At 50.4% G+C, this 24547-nt stretch overlaps 1 protein-coding gene across 8 annotated transcripts in view; it reads left to right on the top strand.

The window, feature by feature from the left end:
- The window catches only part of LOC129822112 (Friend leukemia integration 1 transcription factor-like), a 47765-nt gene that overhangs the window by 15634 nt on the left and 7584 nt on the right, over positions 1-24547 (top strand). For 7 of the 8 annotated variants that reach the window (XM_055880062.1, XM_055880061.1, XM_055880064.1 and 4 more), the window contains one exon: positions 3718-3786. The exons of the other annotated variant lie outside the window; for it this stretch is intronic. In XM_055880062.1, coding sequence (XP_055736037.1) covers positions 3718-3786 — 69 coding nt within the window. The remainder of the gene's footprint in view (positions 1-3717; positions 3787-24547) is intronic. 8 annotated transcript variants of the gene reach the window in all.

Raw genomic sequence — 24547 nt, 5'->3', positions numbered from 1 at the left:
CCTCTCCCATCCTCCCCCCTCCACTCTCTTTCCAACCCGACGACGAGCTGGAATAATTTCATACACATCTGTGTACACCATGTGTGTTACTTTGGGGTCGGTTTATTGAAACTCTGATTAACATTCTTCAGTGTCATTAAGCTTGTTCACTGTAGGCCAGAAAAGGGCATGGACATTTCCCCTCCCTGCGGCTATAAGCTAACAGTAACATCACACACCTGTCTGATTACTCTTAGTCACACAGGGAGTAATATAATAAATGCACATGCCAGCAAGACATTCTGCACATATCTGAATCTCTGGCTCCAGCTGTGAACAGTAATAAGGGTGGTTGCCTGTGCATTATTTTGGCCCCATAGTTGGTCACTTATCCAGATTTTATACGCGATGGCCGCCTTTTCTGCAATGTGCTTTCAATTTGGGGTGCAATTTGAGAATTTGTTCAAATTAGTCTGTCAGGGAGGGACTGCGGACTGTTTACTTTATTGCACCCATGTAGGTCGGTTTGATACCACATGTGCTGGAACAAACCAAGCACAGAACAGTGAAACCTCCATCAAGTAGAGACTGTATCCTCAGACTCAGAGACAGGAGAAAGGGAGGAGAGAGAGAAAAAGAGAGAAAGAAAGAGTGGGAGTTTTTATTGAAGTGCGTGGAAATGGCCTGAAGTGGCTTTGATTGAGTGCCATAGGAGAATAGCTGCAATGCTTTCTTTCCCAGCTGTCCCTGCTCTGGTCTGGTCTGCTCTGTGTGGCTGACTGTGGCTGGATGAATTTACAGGAGGGAGTGGAGAAAGTGATAAGTTTGGGCTCCCAGCCTCCCACGCTACCTCTGCTCCTGATCCAGCCTCCAGCCACCCATGCTGCCTCTGCTCCTGTCCAGCCTCCAGCATCCCAGGTTGTGTCTGCTCCTGATCCAGCCTCCCAGGCTGCCTATGCTCCTGATCCAGCCTCCCAGGCTGCCTCTGCTCCTGATCCTACTGCTGCTGCTGGTGCAGAGTGGGGAAATTCTCAAGCCCTCAATAGTTTATGCAGACCATAAACATCTGGGCTGAAGGCTGCAGAGGAAAAGGTGGTCTGGAGTGCTCTCCTTTGCAGCCAGTCTCTCTCTCTTTCTCTCTCTTTAGGTTTTTATGGAGGTCTCCCTGCATTAGCTCTTTCTATTGGCAGATTAGCACTCCAGTGTAGGGGCTCAGAGGCCTGTCTGCCTGCCTCTGTTGTTAGCTATTAGGTACCATTACACAGCACCTCTGGTTTGTTTGGATTGGACAGGGAACTGGGCTAATTAAGTCTAGTGAATGGGGTCTCCTAGGCCTCCTTTTAAGGGGCACGGGTCTCACCGCCCACGTGGGTGCCCCTCAGTTTGTTGATGGAGAAATGGGTATGTACATGTTTGAGGGGGTAGTATAGATTTTAGCTTGGTAGGATCAACAACAAGCCAGGACTCAGTAAAGGCCAATGACGTCTAACCATCTCACAGGGATGTCTGTCAATATTATGGTGTGTCAAGACGGAGGATTGAAGGACAGGGGGCATTTTAAAGAGTCATCATTCATTGAAAAGAAAGAAAATAAAACAATGCTCTTGGAGGTATTATGTAATAGAGGAACAGACTCTGGGCAGATGTTGCTTGGTTGGAGGAGGCTGAACATTAGCCCGTCATCCCACTGTGCAGTCAGATTACTGGGAAGTGTTTGTTTTTCAAGGGTGAAGAGCACGTCCAAATAAATAGGCGGTGTAGCCAAGCCTCCCTTGCCTAAAGTGTCAGTGTTGGCGTTCCCCATTTCTCTCTCTCTCTCTCTCTCTCTCTCTCTCTCTCTCTCTCTCTCTCTCTCTCTTCCTTATAATAGCGGTCCCAGTGTTCTCTTTTGGATCTGTTTTCTCTGGGGCGGCCCCCATGTGGAACGTAGTAGGGGAGGGGTTTACCCTACCCCCTTTTCTCTCTCTCTCTCTGTCTCTCTCTCTCTCTCTTTCTCTCTCTGTCTGACTCTCGCTGTATGACTCTTTCTCTCTCTCTCTCTCTCTCTCTCTCTCTCTCTCTCTCTCTCTCTCTCTCTCTCTCTCTCTCTCTCTCTCTCTCTCTCTCTCTCTCTCTTTCTCTCTCTGTCTGACTCTCTCTGTATGACTCTTTCCCTCTCCCTCTCCCTCTCCCTCTCCCCCTCTTTCTCTACTTCTCTTACTCTCCCTGAGGATGAGTCGGTGCCGTGTCTGCCCCGTGCGCTTACACTGAGAGTGTGGAATAATGTTTGTATGGGGAGCTGCGTTTGATTGCTGTGCAGGGACCCTATCTCACACAATGCTTCCCCTGTTCAGCGGCCTCAGGTCCAAATCAGGACCAGAGCCTTGGGGTGGGGTGGGCTGGGGTGGAGTGGGAATGGGGTGGGGGTTAGAATTTGTGTGTAGAGCCCCCCTCCATCCGGCCCCCATAATAACAGCCCCCAGATCTGCCTTGCTGTGGGCCCTCTCATTCCCCTACACCCTCCAAAATGAGCTAAGGCACGCCACTCCAAGGCTTCCCAAGCTGTAGCCTATACTGTTATTCATCTCTCCATCTCCTCCTGCCCATTCAGAAAAGCTCCTAGAGTTCCTTCCTAACTAGCAACTCCCCATAGTAGTAGTCTTTGTATTCAATCTTACACTCTCCATAGCAGTAGTAGCACTGGTGTTTTCCCAGTGCATTTTTGGTCTGTTTTTCCTCTCTGATTTATGCAGCTAAAATGAAGAGAGCGTTTTGGTGCTGCTTGTGTCAGCAGAGGAATGCAGACAGTTCTGCTCTATAAGGTGAAATGAAAAGCAATCATGCTATTATACATACTATAGTCTTGGTTTCTGGACTTTAATAGTCAGGAGGTTTTTGGTGGAATTGTTGACTCAGCACAGCGTTCCGAGTTTAAAGGATTACATATTAAAATATTGCTAGTTCGATTCTTTATTGGGTAGAATGGATTAATTGTTTACAATGTACCATGGGCAATTTTTAAGTATAATTTTAAGAGGCATCTCAAATGAAAGGAAATTGAGATCTACTTACAGAAATCAATGATCTTCTTACTGCCCCCCTCTGGGTATTGGCCAGTGTTACTACTCACTGCTAACCGTTGTACACTGAGTGTACAAAACATTAGGAACACATTCCTAATATTGAGTTGAATCCAATGCTTCCCACATTTGTGTAAAGTTAGCTTGATATCCCTTGGGTGGTGGACCATTCTTGATATACCCTTCTTGGAAACTGTTGAGCATGAAAACCCCAACAGCATTGACGTTCTTGACACACTCAAACCGGTGCGCCTGGAACCTACTACCATACCCTGTTCAAAGGCACTTAAATATTTTGTCTTGCCCATTCACCCTCTGAATGGCACACATACACAATCCATGTCTCAAATGTCTCAAGGCTTAAAAATTGTTCTTTAACCTGTCTCCTCACCTTCATACATTGATGGAAGTGGATTTAACAAGTAACATCAAGAAGGGATCATAACTTTCACCTGGATTCACCTGGTCAGTCTATGTCATGGAAAGAGCAGGTGTTCCTAATGTTTTATACACTCAGTGTATAATGAATAATGAATCATTAAAATGAATTACTTGAATTAGTATACTATACTGTATAACCTATTAGCCAGTATTTTTTATTAATCATGCCCTATGCACAGATAACTGTGAACTTTAAAATCATACTGCTCTGACGTTGTGCCTATCTGGCATGTTGCAGGTAGCTCATCATTATCCTACAACACTCCATCTCACATGGATCAGTCTCCAAGCCTGGCTGCCAAAGAAGGTAGGACAGCATTATCTTCCAAAATCTTACTGCTAACTTTAAATATGGGCAACTGTTTTCTATTTCAGAGGTATTTTTATAGGGGACTATGTTTCCTGTATCGAAGAGAGCCAGGTATATGTTGAGAGAGATAAAGGACAGAAAGAGTGTTCTCATTTAGCATGGTCATTTAGCCAAAACAATAGAGCTGCGGCATGCTCCTCTCTGTCTGCTGCCACAGAGGCAGCAGCTGCCCCGAGACCCAGGTCCTGGCAGCACCAGGCAGAGACTCAGTTATTAACAGGTGAATCTTTTGTACAGGGGAATAATACCAGGCATCGCTACCCCAGTCTGTGCTATTCATGGCCTACCTGCACATGGGGAAAGTGAGTGCCACCTCAGAATGGAAGGGAATTAGCAAGACAAAAGGCACGCTGTGGCTAACCTCACTATCCACAGGAGGAGATAAAGCAGGATAGGGTGGGGGGCTCAGGGAGGGTCATTTTTGTGGAGGGGTGTATTTAAAGGACAGGTGGTTCAGCCACAATGCAAACAGAGAGAAGGAGACAGAAAGGGAGATGAGTTGTTTTGGTTTTCACAACTTTGACTCAATCAAGGAGGGAACATGTGTTGGTGCTGAAAGGTTTTAGGAGGGATTTGTATTTGTGTGGGTTTGGGAGCGGTGTAGGTCACTGTTCAGTGTTTTAATGTGTAGATTAGCATTCTGTGTTTTGTGTTTATGAGGCTTGTTCATTCTTTCCGAACAGGTCGCTGCAAGACAGTTTTTTTGCAGACAGCTAAAATGTGAACGTATTGTTCCTAAAAACCTCTGAATCTATTTCAAAAACCCATAACAGTCTAAGCCATGTCTGGGGGGGGGGGTTCTACTAAGCTATATGGAATTACTTGTTTTAAGGAGGTCATACCAAGGACCATGTGGCTATTTGATTTTGAATTGGAATACCCCTTGAAGTATAAAAAAGCCCATACAAACGCATTGAACAACAGATTCACAACAGTCCCAAAATAAATATCTAAAGGAAGTTTGTTCTGAAGTGTGTGTCCTATATCTGAGAGATATAAACCCTGATTCTTGGAACTAAACAGTCTCCATATAGACTTCCATACATTTTTCAACTGGCACCGGGGGACCTTCAGATGAGTTTTGTGAGGCCTGTGGACATACAAGATCAAAACAACCGACATGTACTGTAGGTGTTCGTCAGAGTCACAATACTTGGCTATATACTTGGCTATATACACAGGGTACCAGTACCGAGTCGATGTGCAGGGGTGTGAGGTAATTGAGGCAGATATGTTCATACTGTATAACTAGGAATAAAGTGACAGATAGTAAACAGTAGCAGCAGCGTATGATGAGTCAAAAAAGTTAGTGCAAAAAGGGTCAAAAAGCTGTCTTATGGTTTGGGGGTAGAAGCTGTTCAGGGTCCTGTTGGTTCCAGACTTGGTGCATCAGACCCGCCTAAGCCTATATTAGTGTCTGTGAAATGAGGTACATATCCTTTACATGTGGACCGTGAAGTCACCACCACATACAATACATGAGAACAGGCTGCAATAACAGTGATATCCTGGCTCACAGGAAAAGGGTGTATCTAGGTAGGGAGAGAGGAAGAGACTAATAAATGTTTAACACACCCCTCCAGTCCACCGCTGAGCTGCACTGTTCTGTTCCATTCAGTCCACCGCTGAGCTGCACTGTTCTGTTCCCTCTAGTCCACCGCTGAGCTGCACTGTTCTGTTCCCTCTAGTCCACCGCTGAGCTGCACTGTTCTGTTCCCTCTAGTCCACCGCTGAGCTGCACTGTTCTGTTCCCTCTAGTCCACCGCTGAGCTGCACTGTTCTGTTCCCTCTAGTCCACCGCTGAGCTGCACTGTTCTGTTCCCTCTAGTCCACCGCTGAGCTGCACTGTTCTGTTCCCTCTAGTCCACCGCTGAGCTGCACTGTTCTGTTCCCTCTAGTCCACCGCTGAGCTGCACTGTTCTGTTCCCTCTAGTACCCCGCTGAGCTACACTGTTCTGTTCCCTCTAGTCCACCGCTGAGCTGCACTGTTCTGTTCCCTCTAGTCCACCGCTGAGCTGCACAGTTCTGTTCCCTCCAGTCCACCGCTGAGCTGCACTGTTCTGTTCCCTCTAGTCCACCGCTGAGCTACACTGTTCTGTTCCCTCTAGTACCCCGCTGAGCTACACTGTTCTGTTCCCTCTAGTCCACCGCTGAGCTGCACTGTTCTGTTCCCTCTAGTACCCCGCTGAGCTGCACTGTTCTGTTCCCTCTAGTCCACCGCTGAGCTACACTGTTCTGTTCCCTCTAGTACCCCGCTGAGCTGCACTGTTCTGTTCCCTCTAGTACCCCGCTGAGCTACACTGTTCTGTTCCCTCTAGTCCACCGCTGAGCTGCACTGTTCTGTTCCCTCTAGTCCACCGCTGAGCTGCACTGTTCTGTTCCCTCTAGTACCCCGCTGAGCTACACTGTTCTGTTCCCTGTAGTCCACCGCTGACCTGCACTGTTCTGTTCCCTCTAGTCCACCGCTGAGCTGCACTGTTCTGTTCCCTCTAGTCCACCGCTGAGCTGCACTGTTCTGTTCCCTCTAGTCCACCGCTGAGCTACACTGTTCTGTTCCCTCTAGTACCCCGCTGAGCTACACTGTTCTGTTCCCTCTAGTCCACCGCTGAGCTGCACTGTTCTGTTCCCTCTAGTACCCCGCTGAGCTGCACTGTTCTGTTCCCTCTAGTCCACCGCTGAGCTACACTGTTCTTTTCCCTCTAGTCCACCACTGAGCTGCACTGTTCTGTTCCCTCTAGTCCACCGCTGAGCTGCACAGTTCTGTTCCCTCTAGTCCACCGCTGAGCTACACTGTTCTGTTCCCTCTAGTACCCCGCTGAGCTACACTGTTCTGTTCCCTCTAGTCCACCGCTGAGCTGCACTGTTCTGTTCCCTCTAGTACCCCGCTGAGCTGCACTGTTCTGTTCCCTCTAGTCCACCGCTGAGCTACACTGTTCTGTTCCCTCTAGTCCACCGCTGAGCTGCACTGTTCTGTTCCCTCTAGTCCACCGCTGAGCTGCACTGTTCTGTTCCCTCTAGTCCACCGCTGAGCTGCACTGTTCTGTTCCCTCCAGTCCACCTCTGAGCTGCACTGTTCTGTTCCCTCTAGTCCACCGCTGAGCTGCACTGTTCTGTTCCCTCTAGTCCACCGCTGAGCTACACTGTTCTGTTCCCTCTAGTCCACCGCTGAGCTGCACTGTTCTGTTCCCTCCAGTCCACCGCTGAGCTACACTGTTCTGTTCCCTCTAGTCCACCGCTGAGCTGCACTGTTCTGTTCCCTCTAGTCCACCGCTGAGCTGCACTGTTCTGTTCCCTCTAGTCCACCGCTGAGCTGCACTGTTCTGTTCCCTCTAGTACCCCGCTGAGCTACACTGTTCTGTTCCCTCTAGTCCACCGCTGAGCTGCACTGTTCTGTTCCCTCTAGTACCCCGCTGACCTGCACTGTTCTGTTCCCTCTAGTCCGCCGCTGAGCTGCACTGTTCTGTTCCCTCTAGTCCACCGCTGAGCTGCACTGTTCTGTTCTCTCTAGTCCACCGCTGAGCTACACTGTTCTGTTCCCTCTAGTACCCCGCTGAGCTACACTGTTCTGTTCCCTCTAGTCCACCGCTGAGCTGCACTGTTCTGTTCCCTCTAGTACCCCGCTGAGCTGCACTGTTCTGTTCCCTCTAGTCCACCGCTGAGCTACACTGTTCTGTTCCCTCTAGTCCACCGCTGAGCTGCACTGTTCTGTTCCCTCTAGTCCACCGCTGAGCTGCACTGTTCTGTTCCCTCTAGTCCACCGCTGAGCTACACTGTTCTGTTCCCTCTAGTCCACCGCTGAGCTGCACTGTTCTGTTCCCTCTAGTCCACCGCTGAGCTACACTGTTCTGTTCCCTCTAGTCCACCGCTGAGCTGCACTGTTCTTTTCCCTCTAGTCCACCGCTGAGCTACACTGTTCTGTTCCCTCTAGTCCACCGCTGAGCTGCACTGTTCTGTTCCCTCTAGTACCCCGCTGAGCTACACTGTTCTGTTCCCTCTAGTCCACCGCTGAGCTGCACTGTTCTGTTCCCTCTAGTCCACCGCTGAGCTGCACTGTTCTGTTCCCTCTAGTCCACCGCGGAGCTGCACTGTTCTGTTCCCTCTAGTCCACCGCTGAGCTGCACTGTTCTGTTCCCTCTAGTCCACCGCTGAGCTGCACTGTTCTGTTCCCTCTAGTCCACCGCAGAGCTACACTGTTCTGTTCCCTCTAGTCCACCGCTGAGCTACACTGTTCTGTTCCCTCTAGTCCACCGCTGAGCTGCACTGTTCTGTTCCCTCTAGTCCACCGCTGAGCTACACTGTTCTGTTCCCTCTAGTCCACCGCTGAGCTGCACTGTTCTTTTCCCTCTAGTCCACCGCTGAGCTACACTGTTCTGTTCCCTCTAGTCCACCGCTGAGCTGCACTGTTCTGTTCCCTCTAGTACCCCGCTGAGCTACACTGTTCTGTTCCCTCTAGTCCACCGCTGAGCTGCACTGTTCTGTTCCCTCTAGTCCACCGCTGAGCTGCACTGTTCTGTTCCCTCTAGTCCACCGCGGAGCTGCACTGTTCTGTTCCCTCTAGTCCACCGCTGAGCTGCACTGTTCTGTTCCCTCTAGTCCACCGCAGAGCTACACTGTTCTGTTCCCTCTAGTCCACCGCTGAGCTACACTGTTCTGTTCCCTCTAGTCCACCGCTGAGCTACACTGTTCTGTTCCCTCTAGTCCACCGCTGAGCTGCACTGTTCTGTTCCCTCTAGTCCACCGCTGAGCTGCACTGTTCTGTTCCCTCTAGTCCACCGCTTAGCTGCACTGTTCTGTTCCCTCTAGTCCACCGCTGAGCTGCACTGTTCTGTTCCCTCTAGTACCCCGCTGAGCTACACTGTTCTGTTCCCTCTAGTCCACCGCTGAGCTGCACTGTTCTGTTCCCTCTAGTCCACCGCTGAGCTGCACTGTTCTGTTCCCTCTAGTACCCCGCTGAGCTACACTGTTCTGTTCCCTGTAGTCCACCGCTGACCTGCACTGTTCTGTTCCCTCTAGTCCACCGCTGAGCTGCACTGTTCTGTTCCCTCTAGTCCACCGCTGAGCTGCACTGTTCTGTTCCCTCTAGTCCACCGCTGAGCTACACTGTTCTGTTCCCTCTAGTACCCCGCTGAGCTACACTGTTCTGTTCCCTCTAGTCCACCGCTGAGCTGCACTGTTCTGTTCCCTCTAGTACCCCGCTGAGCTGCACTGTTCTGTTCCCTCTAGTCCACCGCTGAGCTACACTGTTCTTTTCCCTCTAGTCCACCACTGAGCTGCACTGTTCTGTTCCCTCTAGTCCACCGCTGAGCTGCACAGTTCTGTTCCCTCTAGTCCACCGCTGAGCTACACTGTTCTGTTCCCTCTAGTACCCCGCTGAGCTACACTGTTCTGTTCCCTCTAGTCCACCGCTGAGCTGCACTGTTCTGTTCACTCTAGTACCCCGCTGAGCTGCACTGTTCTGTTCCCTCTAGTCCACCGCTGAGCTACACTGTTCTGTTCCCTCTAGTCCACCGCTGAGCTGCACTGTTCTGTTCCCTCTAGTCCACCGCTGAGCTGCACTGTTCTGTTCCCTCTAGTCCACCGCTGAGCTACACTGTTCTGTTCCCTCTAGTCCACCGCTGAGCTGCACTGTTCTGTTCCCTCTAGTCCACCGCTGAGCTACACTGTTCTGTTCCCTCTAGTCCACCGCTGAGCTGCACTGTTCTGTTCCCTCTAGTCCACCGCTGAGCTACACTGTTCTGTTCCCTCTAGTCCACCGCTGAGCTGCACTGTTCTGTTCCCTCTAGTCCACCGCTGAGCTGCACTGTTCTGTTCCCTCCAGTCCACCTCTGAGCTGCACTGTTCTGTTCCCTCCAGTCCACCTCTGAGCTGCACTGTTCTGTTCCCTCTAGTCCACCGCTGAGCTGCACTGTTCTGTTCCCTCTAGTACCCCGCTGAGCTACACTGTTCTGTTCCCTCTAGTCCACCGCTGAGCTGCACTGTTCTGTTCCCTCTAGTACCCCGCTGACCTGCACTGTTCTGTTCCCTCTAGTCCACCGCTGAGCTGCACTGTTCTGTTCCCTCTAGTCCACCGCTGAGCTGCACTGTTCTGTTCTCTCTAGTCCACCGCTGAGCTACACTGTTCTGTTCCCTCTAGTACCCCGCTGAGCTACACTGTTCTGTTCCCTCTAGTCCACCGCTGAGCTGCACTGTTCTGTTCCCTCTAGTACCCCGCTGAGCTGCACTGTTCTGTTCCCTCTAGTCCTAACTTGGGTTAGTTTAGTTCAGATTGACAATTTTTTTTGTTTGAGTGGATGTTTTGGTTGGGCCAATTTTTGTTTAAGAGAGAGTTGAGAGCCATGTGTTCTTTTGGTTCAGTTAGCTTGGTAGCTAAGCAATTCACTTTGTGTTTTTCTGGGTTTTGTTCAGGTGGGAGTCCTCTCCTGTTTAGGCATATCAGCAAGTGTCAATAGGAGGCTTGTGGTGTTTTTGTTTTAGGTGGCAGTGAACGTGGGTAGAGCATCCCTTTCCCTTTTCCCCTGCATCGGCTCGGGAGCACCTCCGTGGTTATGGGAGGGCCGCCAGTTTCTGGTTGTCTTTTCCACTCCACTGGTTTTGTGTGCATAAAACCCCACCACATGTGACTGCACGAAGACCAGGGCCAGTTAGTTAGTAGTTTTGGAGGATAGTGGGGTGTGGCTCCTGTCCTTGAACCCAGATTGACAGCAGGTGAGTTGTGTTTTTTTGGAGCATTTGTAATAGTTGTATTGGTTGAGGAAAATGTCTTCCATTTTGTGTAGTTTTGTTCAAGCTCCTTCAGAGGTAGCCTTAGAGTTGTGTACTAAGGAGCAGTTAATTGAAATTGCTGAACATTATCAGATTGAGATTGTTGATAAAAAAATTAAAGAGACTGTTAAAACTAGCTTAAAGCAGGGTCTTAGGGAAATGGGTGTTTTTGGCGGTCAGTCTGCTAGTAGTGAGGGTGCAAGTTTTCAGTCTAGCCCTTCATTAACTTTTGAGCAGCAGAGGGAACTGTTGCAAATGCAATTAGAGATAGAGCGATTGAGAAATGCTAATAGACCGGAAAGACTACCACAGTTTGATGTTTCACAGAATCTTCGTTTGTTGCCTAAATTTGATGAGTCAGATCCAGACACATACTTTACTTTATTTGAGCGTATTGCGGAAGCTAGAGCTTGGTCAGATTTGGACATGACTATGTTGTTGCAATGTGTACTTACAGGTAAAGCACGTGAGGCTTTTGCAGCACTGAGTGTAGCTGACAGTAAAGTTTATGCTAAAGTTAAATCAGCAGTTCTGAAGGTCTACGAGCTTGTGCCAGAGGCATATCGTCAACGTTTTCGTTACAGGAAAAAGTTAGATTCACAAACCTATTCTGAGTTTGTTTGTGATTTGACTTCTGCATTTAATCGTTGGTGTACAGCTTCTGAAGTTAGTACTTTTGAGGGTCTGTCTAATTTGATTGTGTTAGAACAGTTCAAAAATTCTGTGTCTGACCAGGTTGCTACATACATGAATGAACGTAAAGTTAAGTCTCCAAGTGATGCAGCCATCCTTGCAGATGAGTACAGGCTAACACATAAAAGCCATTTTGAGTCAAACAGTGACATGTACCATAAAAATAACTTTACTCCTAGGAATAGGTCACCTGTTTTGGGGGCTTCTTTCCAAAGGCCTGGGCAGAAGTTTAAGTCTGGAGGACTTAAAGGACCGGTTAATGCTAATACCTGTCGCTACTGTTTAGTTGAAGGACATTGGAAGAAAAATTGTCCTCTGCTTAAATCAAAACAGTCAGTTCAAGTTAAACCTGTTGTGATGGCAAGTCCTGTTACAGCCTCTGACCACCAGGGTGAGCTGTTTCAGCCACTAGTTGAGTTTGATTCTCAGTTTTCCCGCTGTGATTTTTCAGCCTTTATTTCAGATGGTGTAGTTTCCCTGGTAGATGGCAACCAGAATGTTAAAATCAAGATCCTAAGAGACACTGGAGCTTTAGATTCTTTTATTCTGGAATCTGTTTTGCCGTTCTCTAAAGAGTCTGATACTGCACTGTTCTGTTCCCTCTAGTCCACCGCTGAGCTGCACTGTTCTGTTCCCTCTAGTCCACCGCTGAGCTGCACTGTTCTGTTCCCTCTAGTACCCCGCTGAGCTACACTGTTCTGTTCCCTCTAGTCCACCGCTGAGCTGCACTGTTCTGTTCCCTCTAGTCCACCGCTGAGCTACACTGTTCTGTTCCCTCTAGTCCACCGCTGAGCTACACTGTTCTGTTCCCTCTAGTCCACCGCTGAGCTACACTGTTCTGTTCCCTCTAGTCCATCGCTGAGCTACACTGTTCTGTTCCCTCTAGTCCACCGCTGAGCTGCACTGTTCTGTTCCCTCTAGTACCCCGCTGAGCTACACTGTTCTGTTCCCTCTAGTCCACCGCTGAGCTGCACTGTTCTGTTCCCTCTAGTCCACCGCTGAGCTGCACTGTTCTGTTCCCTCTAGTCCACCGCTGAGCTGCACTGTTCTGTTCCCTCTAGTCCACCGCTGAGCTGCACTGTTCTGTTCCCTCTAGTCCACCGCTGAGCTGCACTGTTCTGTTCCCTCTAGTACCCCGCTGAGCTACACTGTTCTGTTCCCTCTAGTCCACCGCTGAGCTGCACTGTTCTGTTCCCTCTAGTCCACCGCTGAGCTGCACTGTTCTGTTCCCTCTAGTCCACCGCGGAGCTGCACTGTTCTGTTCCCTCTAGTCCACCGCTGAGCTGCACTGTTCTGTTCCCTCTAGTCCACCGCTGAGCTGCACTGTTCTGTTCCCTCTAGTCCACCGCTGAGCTGCACTGTTCTGTTCCCTCTAGTCCACCGCTGAGCTACACTGTTCTGTTCCCTCTAGTACCCCGCTGAGCTGCACTGTTCTGTTCCCTCTAGTCCACCGCTGAGCTACACTGTTCTGTTCCCTCTAGTCCACCGCTGAGCTGCACTGTTCTGTTCCCTCTAGTCCACCGCTGAGCTGCACTGTTCTGTTCCCTCTAGTCCACCGCTGAGCTACACTGTTCTGTTCCCTCTAGTCCACCGCTGAGCTGCACTGTTCTGTTCCCTCTAGTCCACCGCTGAGCTACACTGTTCTGTTCCCTCTAGTCCACCGCTGAGCTGCACTGTTCTTTTCCCTCTAGTCCACCGCTTAGCTACACTGTTCTGTTCCCTCTAGTCCACCGCTGAGCTGCACTGTTCTGTTCCCTCTAGTACCCCGCTGAGCTACACTGTTCTGTTCCCTCTAGTCCACCGCTGAGCTGCACTGTTCTGTTCCCTCTAGTCCACCGCTGAGCTGCACTGTTCTGTTCCCTCTAGTCCACCGCGGAGCTGCACTGTTCTGTTCCCTCTAGTCCACCGCTGAGCTGGACTGTTCTGTTCCCTCTAGTCCACCGCTGAGCTGCACTGTTCTGTTCCCTCTAGTCCACCGCAGAGCTACAATGTTCTGTTCCCTCTAGTCCACCGCTGAGCTGCACTGTTCTGTTCCCTCTAGTCCACCGCTGAGCTGCACTGTTCTGTTCCCTCTAGTCCACCGCTGAGCTGCACTGTTCTGTTCCCTCTAGTCCACCGCTGAGCTGCACTGTTCTGTTCCCTCTAGTCCACCGCTGAGCTGCACTGTTCTGTTCCCTCTAGTACCCCGCTGAGCTACACTGTTCTGTTCCCTCTAGTCCACCGCTGAGCTGCACTGTTCTGTTCCCTCTAGTCCACCGCTGAGCTGCACAGTTCTGTTCCCTCCAGTCCACCGCTGAGCTGCACTGTTCTGTTCCCTCTAGTCCACCGCTGAGCTACACTGTTCTGTTCCCTCTAGTACCCCGCTGAGCTACACTGTTCTGTTCCCTCTAGTCCACCGCTGAGCTGCACTGCTCTGTTCCCTCTAGTACCCCGCTGAGCTGCACTGTTCTGTTCCCTCTAGTCCACCGCTGAGCTACACTGTTCTGTTCCCTCTAGTCCACCGCTGAGCTGCACTGTTCTGTTCCCTCTAGTCCACCGCTGAGCTGCACTGTTCTGTTCCCTCTAGTCCACCGCTGAGCTACACTGTTCTGTTCCCTCTAGTCCACCGCTGAGCTGCACTGTTCTGTTCCCTCTAGTCCACCGCTGAGCTACACTGTTCTGTTCCCTCTAGTCCACCGCTGAGCTGCACTGTTCTGTTCCCTCTAGTCCACCGCTGAGCTACACTGTTCTGTTCCCTCTAGTCCACCGCTGAGCTGCACTGTTCTGTTCCCTCTAGTCCACCGCTGAGCTGCACTGTTCTGTTCCCTCCAGTCCACCGATGAGCTGCACTGTTCTGTTCCCTCTAGTCCACCGCTGAGCTGCACTGTTCTGTTCCCTCTAGTCCACCGCTGAGCTACACTGTTCTGTTCCCTCTAGTCCACCGCTGAGCTGCACTGTTCTGTTCCCTCTAGTCCGACGCTGAACTGCACTGTTCTGTTCCCTCTAGTCCACCGCTGAGCTGCACTGTTCTGTTCCCTCTAGTACCCTGCTGACCTGCACTGTTCTGTTCCCTCTAGTCCACCGCTGAGCTGCACTGTTCTGTTCCCTCTAGTCCACCGCTGAGCTGCACTGTTCTGTTCCCTCTAGTCCACCAATGAGCTACACTGTTCTGTTCCCTCTAGTACCCCACTGAGCTACACTGTTCTGTTCCCTCTAGTCCACCACTGAGCTGCACTGTTCTGTTCCCTCTAGTACCCCGCTGAGCTGCACTGTTCTGTTCCCTCTAGTCCACCGCTGAGCTACACTGTTCTGTTCCCTCTAGTCCACCGCTGAGCTGCACTGTTCTGTTCCCTCTAGTCCACCGCTGAGCTGCACTGTTCTGTTCCCTCTAGTCCACCGCTGAGCTACACTGTTCTGTTCCCTCTAGTCCACCGCTGAGCTGCACTGTTCTGTTCCCTCTAGTCCACCGCTGAGCTACACTGTTCTGTTCCCTCTAGTCCACCGCTGAGCTGCACTGTTCTTTTCCCTCTAGTCCACCGCTGAGCTACACTGTTCTGTTCCCTCTAGTCCACCGCTGAGCTGCACTGTTCTGTTCCCTCTAGTACCCCGCTGAGCTACACTGTTCTGTTCCCTCTAGTCCACCGCTGAGCTGCACTGTTCTGTTCCCTCTAGTCCACCGCTGAGCTGCACTGTTCTGTTCCCTCTAGTCCACCGCGGAGCTGCACTGTTCTGTTCCCTCTAGTCCACCGCTGAGCTGCACTGTTCTGTTCCCTCTTGTCCACCGCTGAGCTGCACTGTTCTGTTCCCTCTAGTCCACCGCAGAGCTACACTGTTCTGTTCCCTCTAGTCCACCGCTGAGCTACACTGTTCTGTTCCCTCTAGTCCACCGCTGAGCTACACTGTTCTGTTCCCTCTAGTCCACCGCTGAGCTGCACTGTTCTGTTCCCTCTAGTCCACCGCTGAGCTGCACTGTTCTGTTCCCTCTAGTCCACCGCTGAGCTGCACTGTTCTGTTCCCTCTAGTACCCCGCTGAGCTACACTGTTCTGTTCCCTCTAGTCTACCGCTGAGCTGCACTGTTCTGTTCCCTCTAGTCCACCGCTGAGCTACACTGTTCTGTTCCCTCTAGTCCACCGCTGAGCTACACTGTTCTGTTCCCTCTAGTCCACCGCTGAGCTACACTGTTCTGTTCCCTCTAGTCCATCGCTGAGCTACACTGTTCTGTTCCCTCTAGTCCACCGCTGAGCTGCACTGTTCTGTTCCCTCTAGTACCCCGCTGAGCTACACTGTTCTGTTCCCTCTAGTCCACCGCTGAGCTGCACTGTTCTGTTCCCTCTAGTCCACCGCTGAGCTGCACTGTTCTGTTCCCTCTAGTCCACCGCTGAGCTGCACTGTTCTGTTCCCTCTAGTCCACCGCTGAGCTGCACTGTTCTGTTCCCTCTAGTCCACCGCTGAGCTGCACTGTTCTGTTCCCTCTAGTCCACCGCTGAGCTACACTGTTCTGTTCCCTCTAGTCCACCGCTGAGCTACACTGTTCTGTTCCCTCTAGTCCACCGCTGAGCTACACTGTTCTGTTCCCTCTAGTCCACCGCTGAGCTGCACTGTTCTGTTCCCTCTAGTCCACCGCTGAGCTGCACTGTTCTGTTCCCTCTAGTCCACCGCTGAGCTGCACTGTTCTGTTCCCTCTAGTCCACCGCTGAGCTGCACTGTTCTGTTCCCTCTAGTCCACCGCTGAGCTACACTGTTCTGTTCCCTCTAGTACCCCGCTGAGCTACACTGTTCTGTTCCCTCTAGTCCACCGCTGAGCTGCACTGTTCTGTTCCCTCTAGTCCACCGCTGAGCTACACTGTTCTGTTCCCTCTAGTCCACCTCTGAGCTGCACTGTTCTTTTCCCTCTAGTCCACCGCTGAGCTACACTGTTCTGTTCCCTCTAGTCCACCGCTGAGCTGCACTGTTCTGTTCCCTCTAGTCCACCGCTGAGCTGCACTGTTCTGTTCCCTCTAGTACCCCGCTGAGCTACACTGTTCTGTTCCCTCTAGTCCACCGCTGAGCTGCACTGTTCTGTTCCCTCTAGTCCACCGCTGAGCTGCACTGTTCTGTTCCCTCTAGTCCACCGCGGAGCTGCACTGTTCTGTTCCCTCTAGTCCACCGCTGAGCTGCACTGTTCTGTTCCCTCTAGTCCACCGCTGAGCTGCACTGTTCTGTTCCCTCTAGTCCACCGCAGAGCTACACTGTTCTGTTCCCTCTAGTCCACCGCTGAGCTACACTGTTCTGTTCCCTCTAGTCCACCGCTGAGCTACACTGTTCTGTTCCCTCTAGTCCACCGCTGAGCTGCACTGTTCTGTTCCCTCTAGTCCACCGCTGAGCTGCACTGTTCTGTTCCCTCTAGTCCACCGCTGAGCTGCACTGTTCTGTTCCCTCTAGTACCCCGCTGAGCTACACTGTTCTGTTCCCTCTAGTCCACCGCTGAGCTGCACTGTTCTGTTCCCTCTAGTCCACCGCTGAGCTACACTGTTCTGTTCCCTCTAGTCCACCGCTGAGCTACACTGTTCTGTTCCCTCTAGTCCACCGCTGAGCTACACTGTTCTGTTCCCTCTAGTCCATCGCTGAGCTACACTGTTCTGTTCCCTCTAGTCCACCGCTGAGCTGCACTGTTCTGTTCCCTCTAGTACCCCGCTGAGCTACACTGTTCTGTTCCCTCTAGTCCACCGCTGAGCTGCACTGTTCTGTTCCCTCTAGTCCACCGCTGAGCTGCACTGTTCTGTTCCCTCTAGTCCACCGCTGAGCTGCACTGTTCTGTTCCCTCTAGTCCACCGCTGAGCTGCACTGTTCTGTTCCCTCTAGTCCACCGCTGAGCTGCACTGTTCTGTTCCCTCTAGTCCACCGCTGAGCTACACTGTTCTGTTCCCTCTAGTCCACCGCTGAGCTACACTGTTCTGTTCCCTCTAGTCCACCGCTGAGCTACACTGTTCTGTTCCCTCTAGTCCACCGCTGAGCTGCACTGTTCTTTCCTCTAGTCCACCGCTGAGCTGCACTGTTCTGTTCCCTCTAGTCCACCGCTGAGCTGCACTGTTCTGTTCCCTCTAGTCCACCGCTGAGCTGCACTGTTCTGTTCCCTCTAGTCCACCGCTGAGCTACACTGTTCTGTTCCCTCTAGTACCCCGCTGAGCTACACTGTTCTGTTCCCTCTAGTCCACCGCTGAGCTGCACTGTTCTGTTCCCTCTAGTCCACCGCTGAGCTACACTGTTCTGTTCCCTCTAGTCCACCGCTGAGCTGCACTGTTCTTTTCCCTCTAGTCCACCGCTGAGCTACACTGTTCTGTTCCCTCTAGTCCACCGCTGAGCTGCACTGTTCTGTTCCCTCTAGTACCCCGCTGAGCTACACTGTTCTGTTCCCTCTAGTCCACCGCTGAGCTGCACTGTTCTGTTCCCTCTAGTCCACCGCTGAGCTGCACTGTTTCTATTCCCTCTAGTCCACCGCGGAGCTGCACTGTTCTGTTCCCTCTAGTCCACCGCTGAGCTGCACTGTTCTGTTCCCTCTAGTCCACCCCTGAGCTGCACTGTTCTGTTCCCTCTAGTCCACCGCAGAGCTACAATGTTCTGTTCCCTCTAGTCCACCGCTGAGCTACACTGTTCTGTTCCCTCTAGTCCACCGCTGAGCTACACTGTTCTGTTCCCTCTAGTCCACCGCTGAGCTGCACTGTTCTGTTCCCTCTAGTCCACCGCTGAGCTGCACTGTTCTGTTCCCTCTAGTCCACCGCTGAGCTGCACTGTTCTGTTCCCTCTAGTCCACCGCTGAGCTGCACTGTTCTGTTCCCTCTAGTACCCCGCTGAGCTACACTGTTCTGTTCCCTCTAGTCCACCGCTGAGCTGCACTGTTCTGTTCCCTCTAGTCCACCGCTGAGCTACACTGTTCTGTTCCCTCTAGTCCACCTCTGAGCTACACTGTTCTGTTCCCTCTAGTCCACCGCTGAGCTACACTGTTCTGTTCCCTCTAGTCCATCGCTGAGCTACACTGTTCTGTTCCCTCTAGTCCACCGCTGAGCTGCACTGTTCTGTTCCCTCTAGTACCCCGCTGAGCTACACTGTTCTGTTCCCTCTAGTCCACCGCTGAGCTGCACTGTTCTGTTCCCTCTAGTCCACCGCTGAGCTGCACTGTTCTGTTCCCTCTAGTCCACCGCTGAGCTGCACTGTTCTGTTCCCTCTAGTCCACCGCTGAGCTGCACTGTTCTGTTCCCTCTAGTCCACCGCTGAGCTGCACTGTTCTGTTCCCTCTAGTCCACCGCTGAGCTACACTGTTCTGTTCCCTCTAGTCCACCGCTGAGCTACACTGTTCTGTTCCCTCTAGTCCACCGCTGAGCTACACTGTTCTGTTCCCTCTAGTCCACCGCTGAGCTGCACTGTTCTGTTCCCTCTAGTCCACCGCTGAGCTGCACTGTTCTGTTCCCTCTAGTCCACCGCTGAGCTGCACTGTTCTGTTCCCTCTAGTCCACCGCTGAGCTGCACTGTTCTGTTCCCTCTAGTACCCCGCTGAGCTACACTGTTCTGTTCCCTCTAGTCCACCGCTGAGCTGCACTGTTCTGTTCCCTCTAGTCCACCGCTGAGCTACACTGTTCTGTTCCCTCTAGTCCACCGCTGAGCTACACTGTTCTGTTCCCTCTAGTCCATCGCTGAGCTACACTGTTCTGTTCCCTCTAGTCCACCGCTGAGCTACACTCTTCTATTCCCTCTAGTCCACCGCTGAGCTACACTGTTCTGTTCCCTCTATTCCACCGCTGAGCTACACTGTTCTATTCCACCACTGAGCTATGCTGTTCTATTCCACCACTGAGCTTCACTGTTCTATTCCACCACTGAGCTTCACTGTTCTATTTCACCACTGAGCTTCACTGTTCTATTCCACCACTGAGCTATGCTGTTCTATTCCACCACTGAGCTATGCTGTTCTATTCCACCACTGAGCTTCACTGTTCTATTCCACCTCTGAGCTATGCTGTTCTATTCCACCACTGAGTTTCACTGTTCTATTTCACCACTGAGCTATGCTGTTCTATTCCACCGCTGAGATTCACTGTTCTATTCCACCGCTGAGCTTCACTGTTCTATTCCACCACTGAGCTATGCTGTTCTATTCCACCGCTGAGATTCACTGTTCTATTTCACCGCTGAGCTATGCTGTTTTATTCCACCGCTGAGTTTCACTGTTCTATTCCACCGCTGAGCTTCACTGTTCTATTCCACCACTGAGCTATGCTGTTCTATTCCCCCGCTGAGCTTCACTGTTCTATTTCACCGCTGAGCTTCACTGTTCTATTCCACCACTGAGCTATGCTGTTCTATTCCACCGCTGAGCTTCACTATTCTATTCCACCTCTGAGCTTCACTGTTCTATTCCACCACTGAGCTATGCTTTTCTATTCCACTGCTGAGCTTCACTGTTCTATTCCACCGCTGAGCTTCACTGTTCTATTCCACCGCTGAGCTTCACTGTTCTATTCCACCACTGAGCTATGCTGTTCTATTCCACCGCTGAGCTTCACTGTTCTATTCCACCGCTGAGCTAAATTGTTCTGTTCACTGCTGAGCTTCACTGTTCTGTTCCACTGCTGAGCTACACTGTTCTATTCCACCACTGAGCTAACGTAAACTCACTCCATTCGGTACAAATGTGCGTAACCACGACATTCAAAAGAGGCTGCAATGAAAAAAGAATGGGACTGTAGTGACTGTGTTGGCATCAAAATTCGGGGTGTGAACTACGTTTCGATTCAGCGTTGATTGACATGGTAATGGACTAACAGTATTGGAGAAAAGATGAAAAAACGTACCCCTCTGACGCTGTACGTTACATCGTGACGTGTCACTACTAGTAGTGACACGTCACGATGTAACGTACAGCGCTCATTTGCAACTCATTTTGTGCCGTACAGCCTCTTTCCACCAGGGGTAGCCCTTCTCTCGTAGATTATAATGTTCTGCTGAGCTACACCGTTCTATTCCACCACTGAGCTACGCTGTTCTGTTCCACCACTGAGCTTCACTGTTCTATTCCACTGCTGAGCTACACCGTTCTATTCCACCGCTGAGCTTCACTGTTCTGTTCCACCGCTGAGCTTCACTGTTCTATTCCACTGCTGAGCTTCACTGTTCTGTTCCACCGCTGAGCTTCACTGTTCTATTCCACCGCTGAGCTTCACTGTTCTGTTCCACCGCTGAGCTTCACTGTTCTATTCCACTGCTGAGCTTCACTGTTCTGTTCCACCGCTGAGCTTCACTGTTCTACTCCACTGCTGAGCTTCACTGTTCTATTCCACCGCTGAGCTTCATTGTTCTCACCCTGGTTCATACCATCAGGCCAATGGGCATGCTCGATGAGATTTTTATTTTATTTTGGGAGTTTTAGACAATAGACATAGAAAAACAACAATAGACATGCTCAATAAGATTCTGCAGTGTCACCTCTGCCCGATTCTTCCTGCTTGTCAGTGGCAGGTATTCTGAATGGCAGACCTAGCAGGTGACCTCCCCTCAATACCATTTCCCCAACACACAGAAGTGATTTCTATTATGGGCTACCATAATAACAGTGCTCTTTTTGCTTCAAGAAATGCCAGCATTGAGACTTTTATCAACTTTTTATCGCCAGATGTTCACAGTCATATTGCCTGTAGAAAAGGGTCACATACCATCTCAGCTCTCTCAGGGTATAGTAAGCACCATTATTCAGCAGGAGACCTCCAAATCTTTTCCAGACTGTCTGGTGTAAAAAGCTAGGTTATGAATAAAAGTTAGGAAATAAAACATGGAATGCAGCAGCCATGAAAAGTGTGTGTGTGTGTTCATGTGCTTGCTTGCATGTATGTTGAGCTAAAGGGTACAGGGTGATAGTTTGGAGATTCAGTGATTTACCACATGGCTCCTCATTGTTCACAGAGAGGGAAGCTTTAGAGATTGATGGGCTATTCTTTGTCTTTTATCTTTCCCTCTATGGCCTCCCAAGTGGAGGACTGCTGATTTACATTGGTTGTACAGTATAGCCAGGCATACATACAGTACTCTATTCATTGTATGTCCATTGTGTATGCTAAAGATTGGCATCTGCCTTTTCCTCAAATACCTATATTCTTTTCTCACACAGATGGCTTTTAAAACACCTGTATACAGTATAAAAAGCCCTGCTCTGTCTGAGTCTGTGTCTTTGGCTGAGACTGTGGGTTAAAAGCGGTCCATGACTAGACTTCTCTCTTGCTGGTTCTCAGCCCTTGTTTTGAATAGCTGGTCTGCAGTCAAGTCTCCCAGGACGAGTGAGCGTTGCACCACACCCCAGCCCAGAGTGGAAACTGGCTCCACTCAGAGAGAGCCTGGAAAAAGAGGGAGAGGGACTCCGATGTGCCATACTTCTGGGGTGTCTGTTGAGTTTGCATGGCTGACTGTGTTCCTGACCTGCTGTGCTCATCTGGACTCTGGTCGTCCTTCCCAGTCTGTCTGCCTGGCTGCCCACTCTCCTCTCCTCTCCCCACCTCTCCTCTCCTCCTCTTGGCTCCTCATCTCTCCTCTCCTCTCATCTCCTCTGCTGAATGGTGCTCCACTTACGTCTCATGTCCACCCCTGCCCCTATGGTCTGACTCAGACCCGAATCGAATAAGGTATAGGAACTTCCCCACTGTCTATAGCGGTGAACCCTTAATATGAGGATATTGCAGGGATGTGACCCTCTCTCATGTCAAAAGAGCCGAGCGTAGTCTATCCAACCACCTCCTCCACTCTTCATCAGACAGTAGCGGGATACAACGCCATTGTTTTCCTTTCACATTCTAATGTTGTGTTTCGTCTGCCTGGGTTTCTTGGCTCTCTCTCTCTCTCTCTCTCTCTCTCTCTCTCTCTCTCTCTCTCTCTCTCTCTCTCTCTCTCTCTCTCTCTCTCTCTCTCTCTCTCTCTCTCTCTCTCTCTCTCTCTCTCTCTCTCTCTCTCTCTCTCTCTCTCACCCCTTCTGTTTGTGACACTTCTTTTGGAAGGAAGTGGCCCCTGTATGTTTTTTTTCACAGGGGGGGGGGGGGGGCAGTAAAACAAAGAGAGGTTGTCTGCAGGCAGGAAACACAACTCTCTTAGGACTTTCCCTCCTCCAGTCGTTGCTCCTAGACTATCCCACCAGCCCACTGCATCATGGACCTGACCGCCTCTGCTGAGACCCCAACTGTTATTCTCTCTCTCTCTCTCAATTCAATTAAGGGCTTTATTGGCATGGGAAACATATGTTAACATTGCCAAAGCAAGTGAACCTGATAATAAACAAAAGTTAAATAAACAATAAAAATGAACAGTAAACATTACACTCAGAAAAGTTCCAAAAGAATAAAGACATTACAAATGTCATATTATGTGCAAATAGTTACATTACAAAAGGGAAAATAAATAAATATAAATATAGGTTGTTTTTACAATGGTGTTTGTTCTTCACTGGTTGCCCTCTTCTTGTGGCAACAGGTCACACACAGCAGGTCACACAGCTGTGATGGCACACTGTGGTATTTCATCCAATAGTTTTATAAAGCACAAACGAATCAAATCAAATCAAATCAAATTTGTCACATACACATGGTTAGCAGATGTTAATGCGAGTGTAGCGAAATGCTTGTGCTTCTAGTTCCGACAATGCAGTAATAACCAGCAAGTAATCAAACCTAACAATTCCACAACTACTACCTTATACACACAAGTGTAAAGGGATAAAGAATATGTACATAAAGATATATGAATGAGTGATGGTACAGAACGGCATAGGCAAGATGCAGTAGATGGTATAGAGTACAGTATATACATATGAGATGAGTAATGTAGGGTATGTAAACATAAAGTGGCATAGTTTAAAGTGGCTAGTGATACATTTATTACATAAAGATGGCAAGATGCAGTAGATGATATAGAGTAGAGTATGTACATATACATATGAGTAATGTAGGGTATGTAAACATTATATTAAGTGGCTAGTGGTACATTTTTACATAATTTCCATCAATTCCCATTATTAAAGTGGCTGGAGTTGAGTCAGTATGTTGGCAGCGGCCGCTAAATATTAGTGGTGGCTGTTTAACAGTCTGATGGCCTTGAAATAGAAGCTGTTTTTCAGTCTCTGCATTGATGCACCTGTACTGACCTCGCCTTCTGGATGATAGCGGGGTGAACAGGCAGTGGCTTGGGTGGTTGTTGTCCTTGATGATCTTTATGGCCTTCCTGTGACATTGGGTGGTGTAGGTGTTCTGGAGGGCAGGTAGTTTGCCCCCAGTGATGCGTTGTGCAGACGTCACTACCCTCTGGATAGCCTTACGGTTGTGGGCGGCGCAGTTGCCGTACCAGGCGGTGATTCAGCCCGACAGGATGCTCTCGATTGTGCATCTGTAGAAGTTTGTGAGTGCTTTTGGTGACAAGCCGAATTTCTTCAGCTTCCTGAGGTTGAAGAGGCGCTGCTGCGCCTTCTTCACAACGCTGTCTGTGTGGGTGGACCAATTCAGCTTGTCCGTGATGTGTACACCGAGGAACTTAAAACTTTCCACCTTCTCCACTACTGACCCGTCGATGTGGATAGGGGGGTGCTTCCTCTGCTGTTTCCTGAAGTCCACAATCATCTCCTTTGTTTTGTTGACGTTGAGTGTGAGGTTATTTTCCTGACACCACACTCCGAGGGCCCTCACCTCCTCCCTGTAGGCCGTCTCGTCGTTGTTGGTAATCAAGCCTACCACTGTAGTGTCATCCGCAAACTTGATGATTGAGTTGGAGGCGTGCATGGCCACGCAGTCGTGGGTGAACAGGGAGTACAGGAGAGGGCTCAGAACGCACCCTTGTGGGGCCCCAGTGTTGAGGATCAGCGGGGTGGAGATGTTGTTACCTACCCTCACCACCTGGGGGCGTCCGGTCAGGAAGTCCAGGACTCAGTTGCACAGGGCGGGGTCGAGACCCAAGGTCTCCAGCTTGATGACGAGTTTGGAGGGTACTATGGTGTTAAATGCTGAGCTGTAGTCGATGAACAGCATTCTCACATAGGTATTCCTCTTGTCCAGATGGGTTAGGGCAGTGTGCAGTGTGGTTGCGATTGTGTCGTCTGTGGACCTATTGGGTCGGTAAGCAAATTGGAGTGGGTCTAGGGTGTCCGGTAGGGTGGAGGTGATATGGTCCTTGACTAGTCTCTCAAAGCACTTCATGATGACGGAAGTGAGTGCTACGGGGCGGTAGTCGTTTTGCTCAGTTACCTTAGCTTTCTTGGGAACAGGA

Source organism: Salvelinus fontinalis, chromosome 24, assembly GCF_029448725.1.
Source record: "Salvelinus fontinalis isolate EN_2023a chromosome 24, ASM2944872v1, whole genome shotgun sequence".
Classification (NCBI taxonomy): Eukaryota; Metazoa; Chordata; class Actinopteri; order Salmoniformes; family Salmonidae; genus Salvelinus; species Salvelinus fontinalis.
This window is presented reverse-complemented; position numbering and strand designations above follow the sequence as displayed.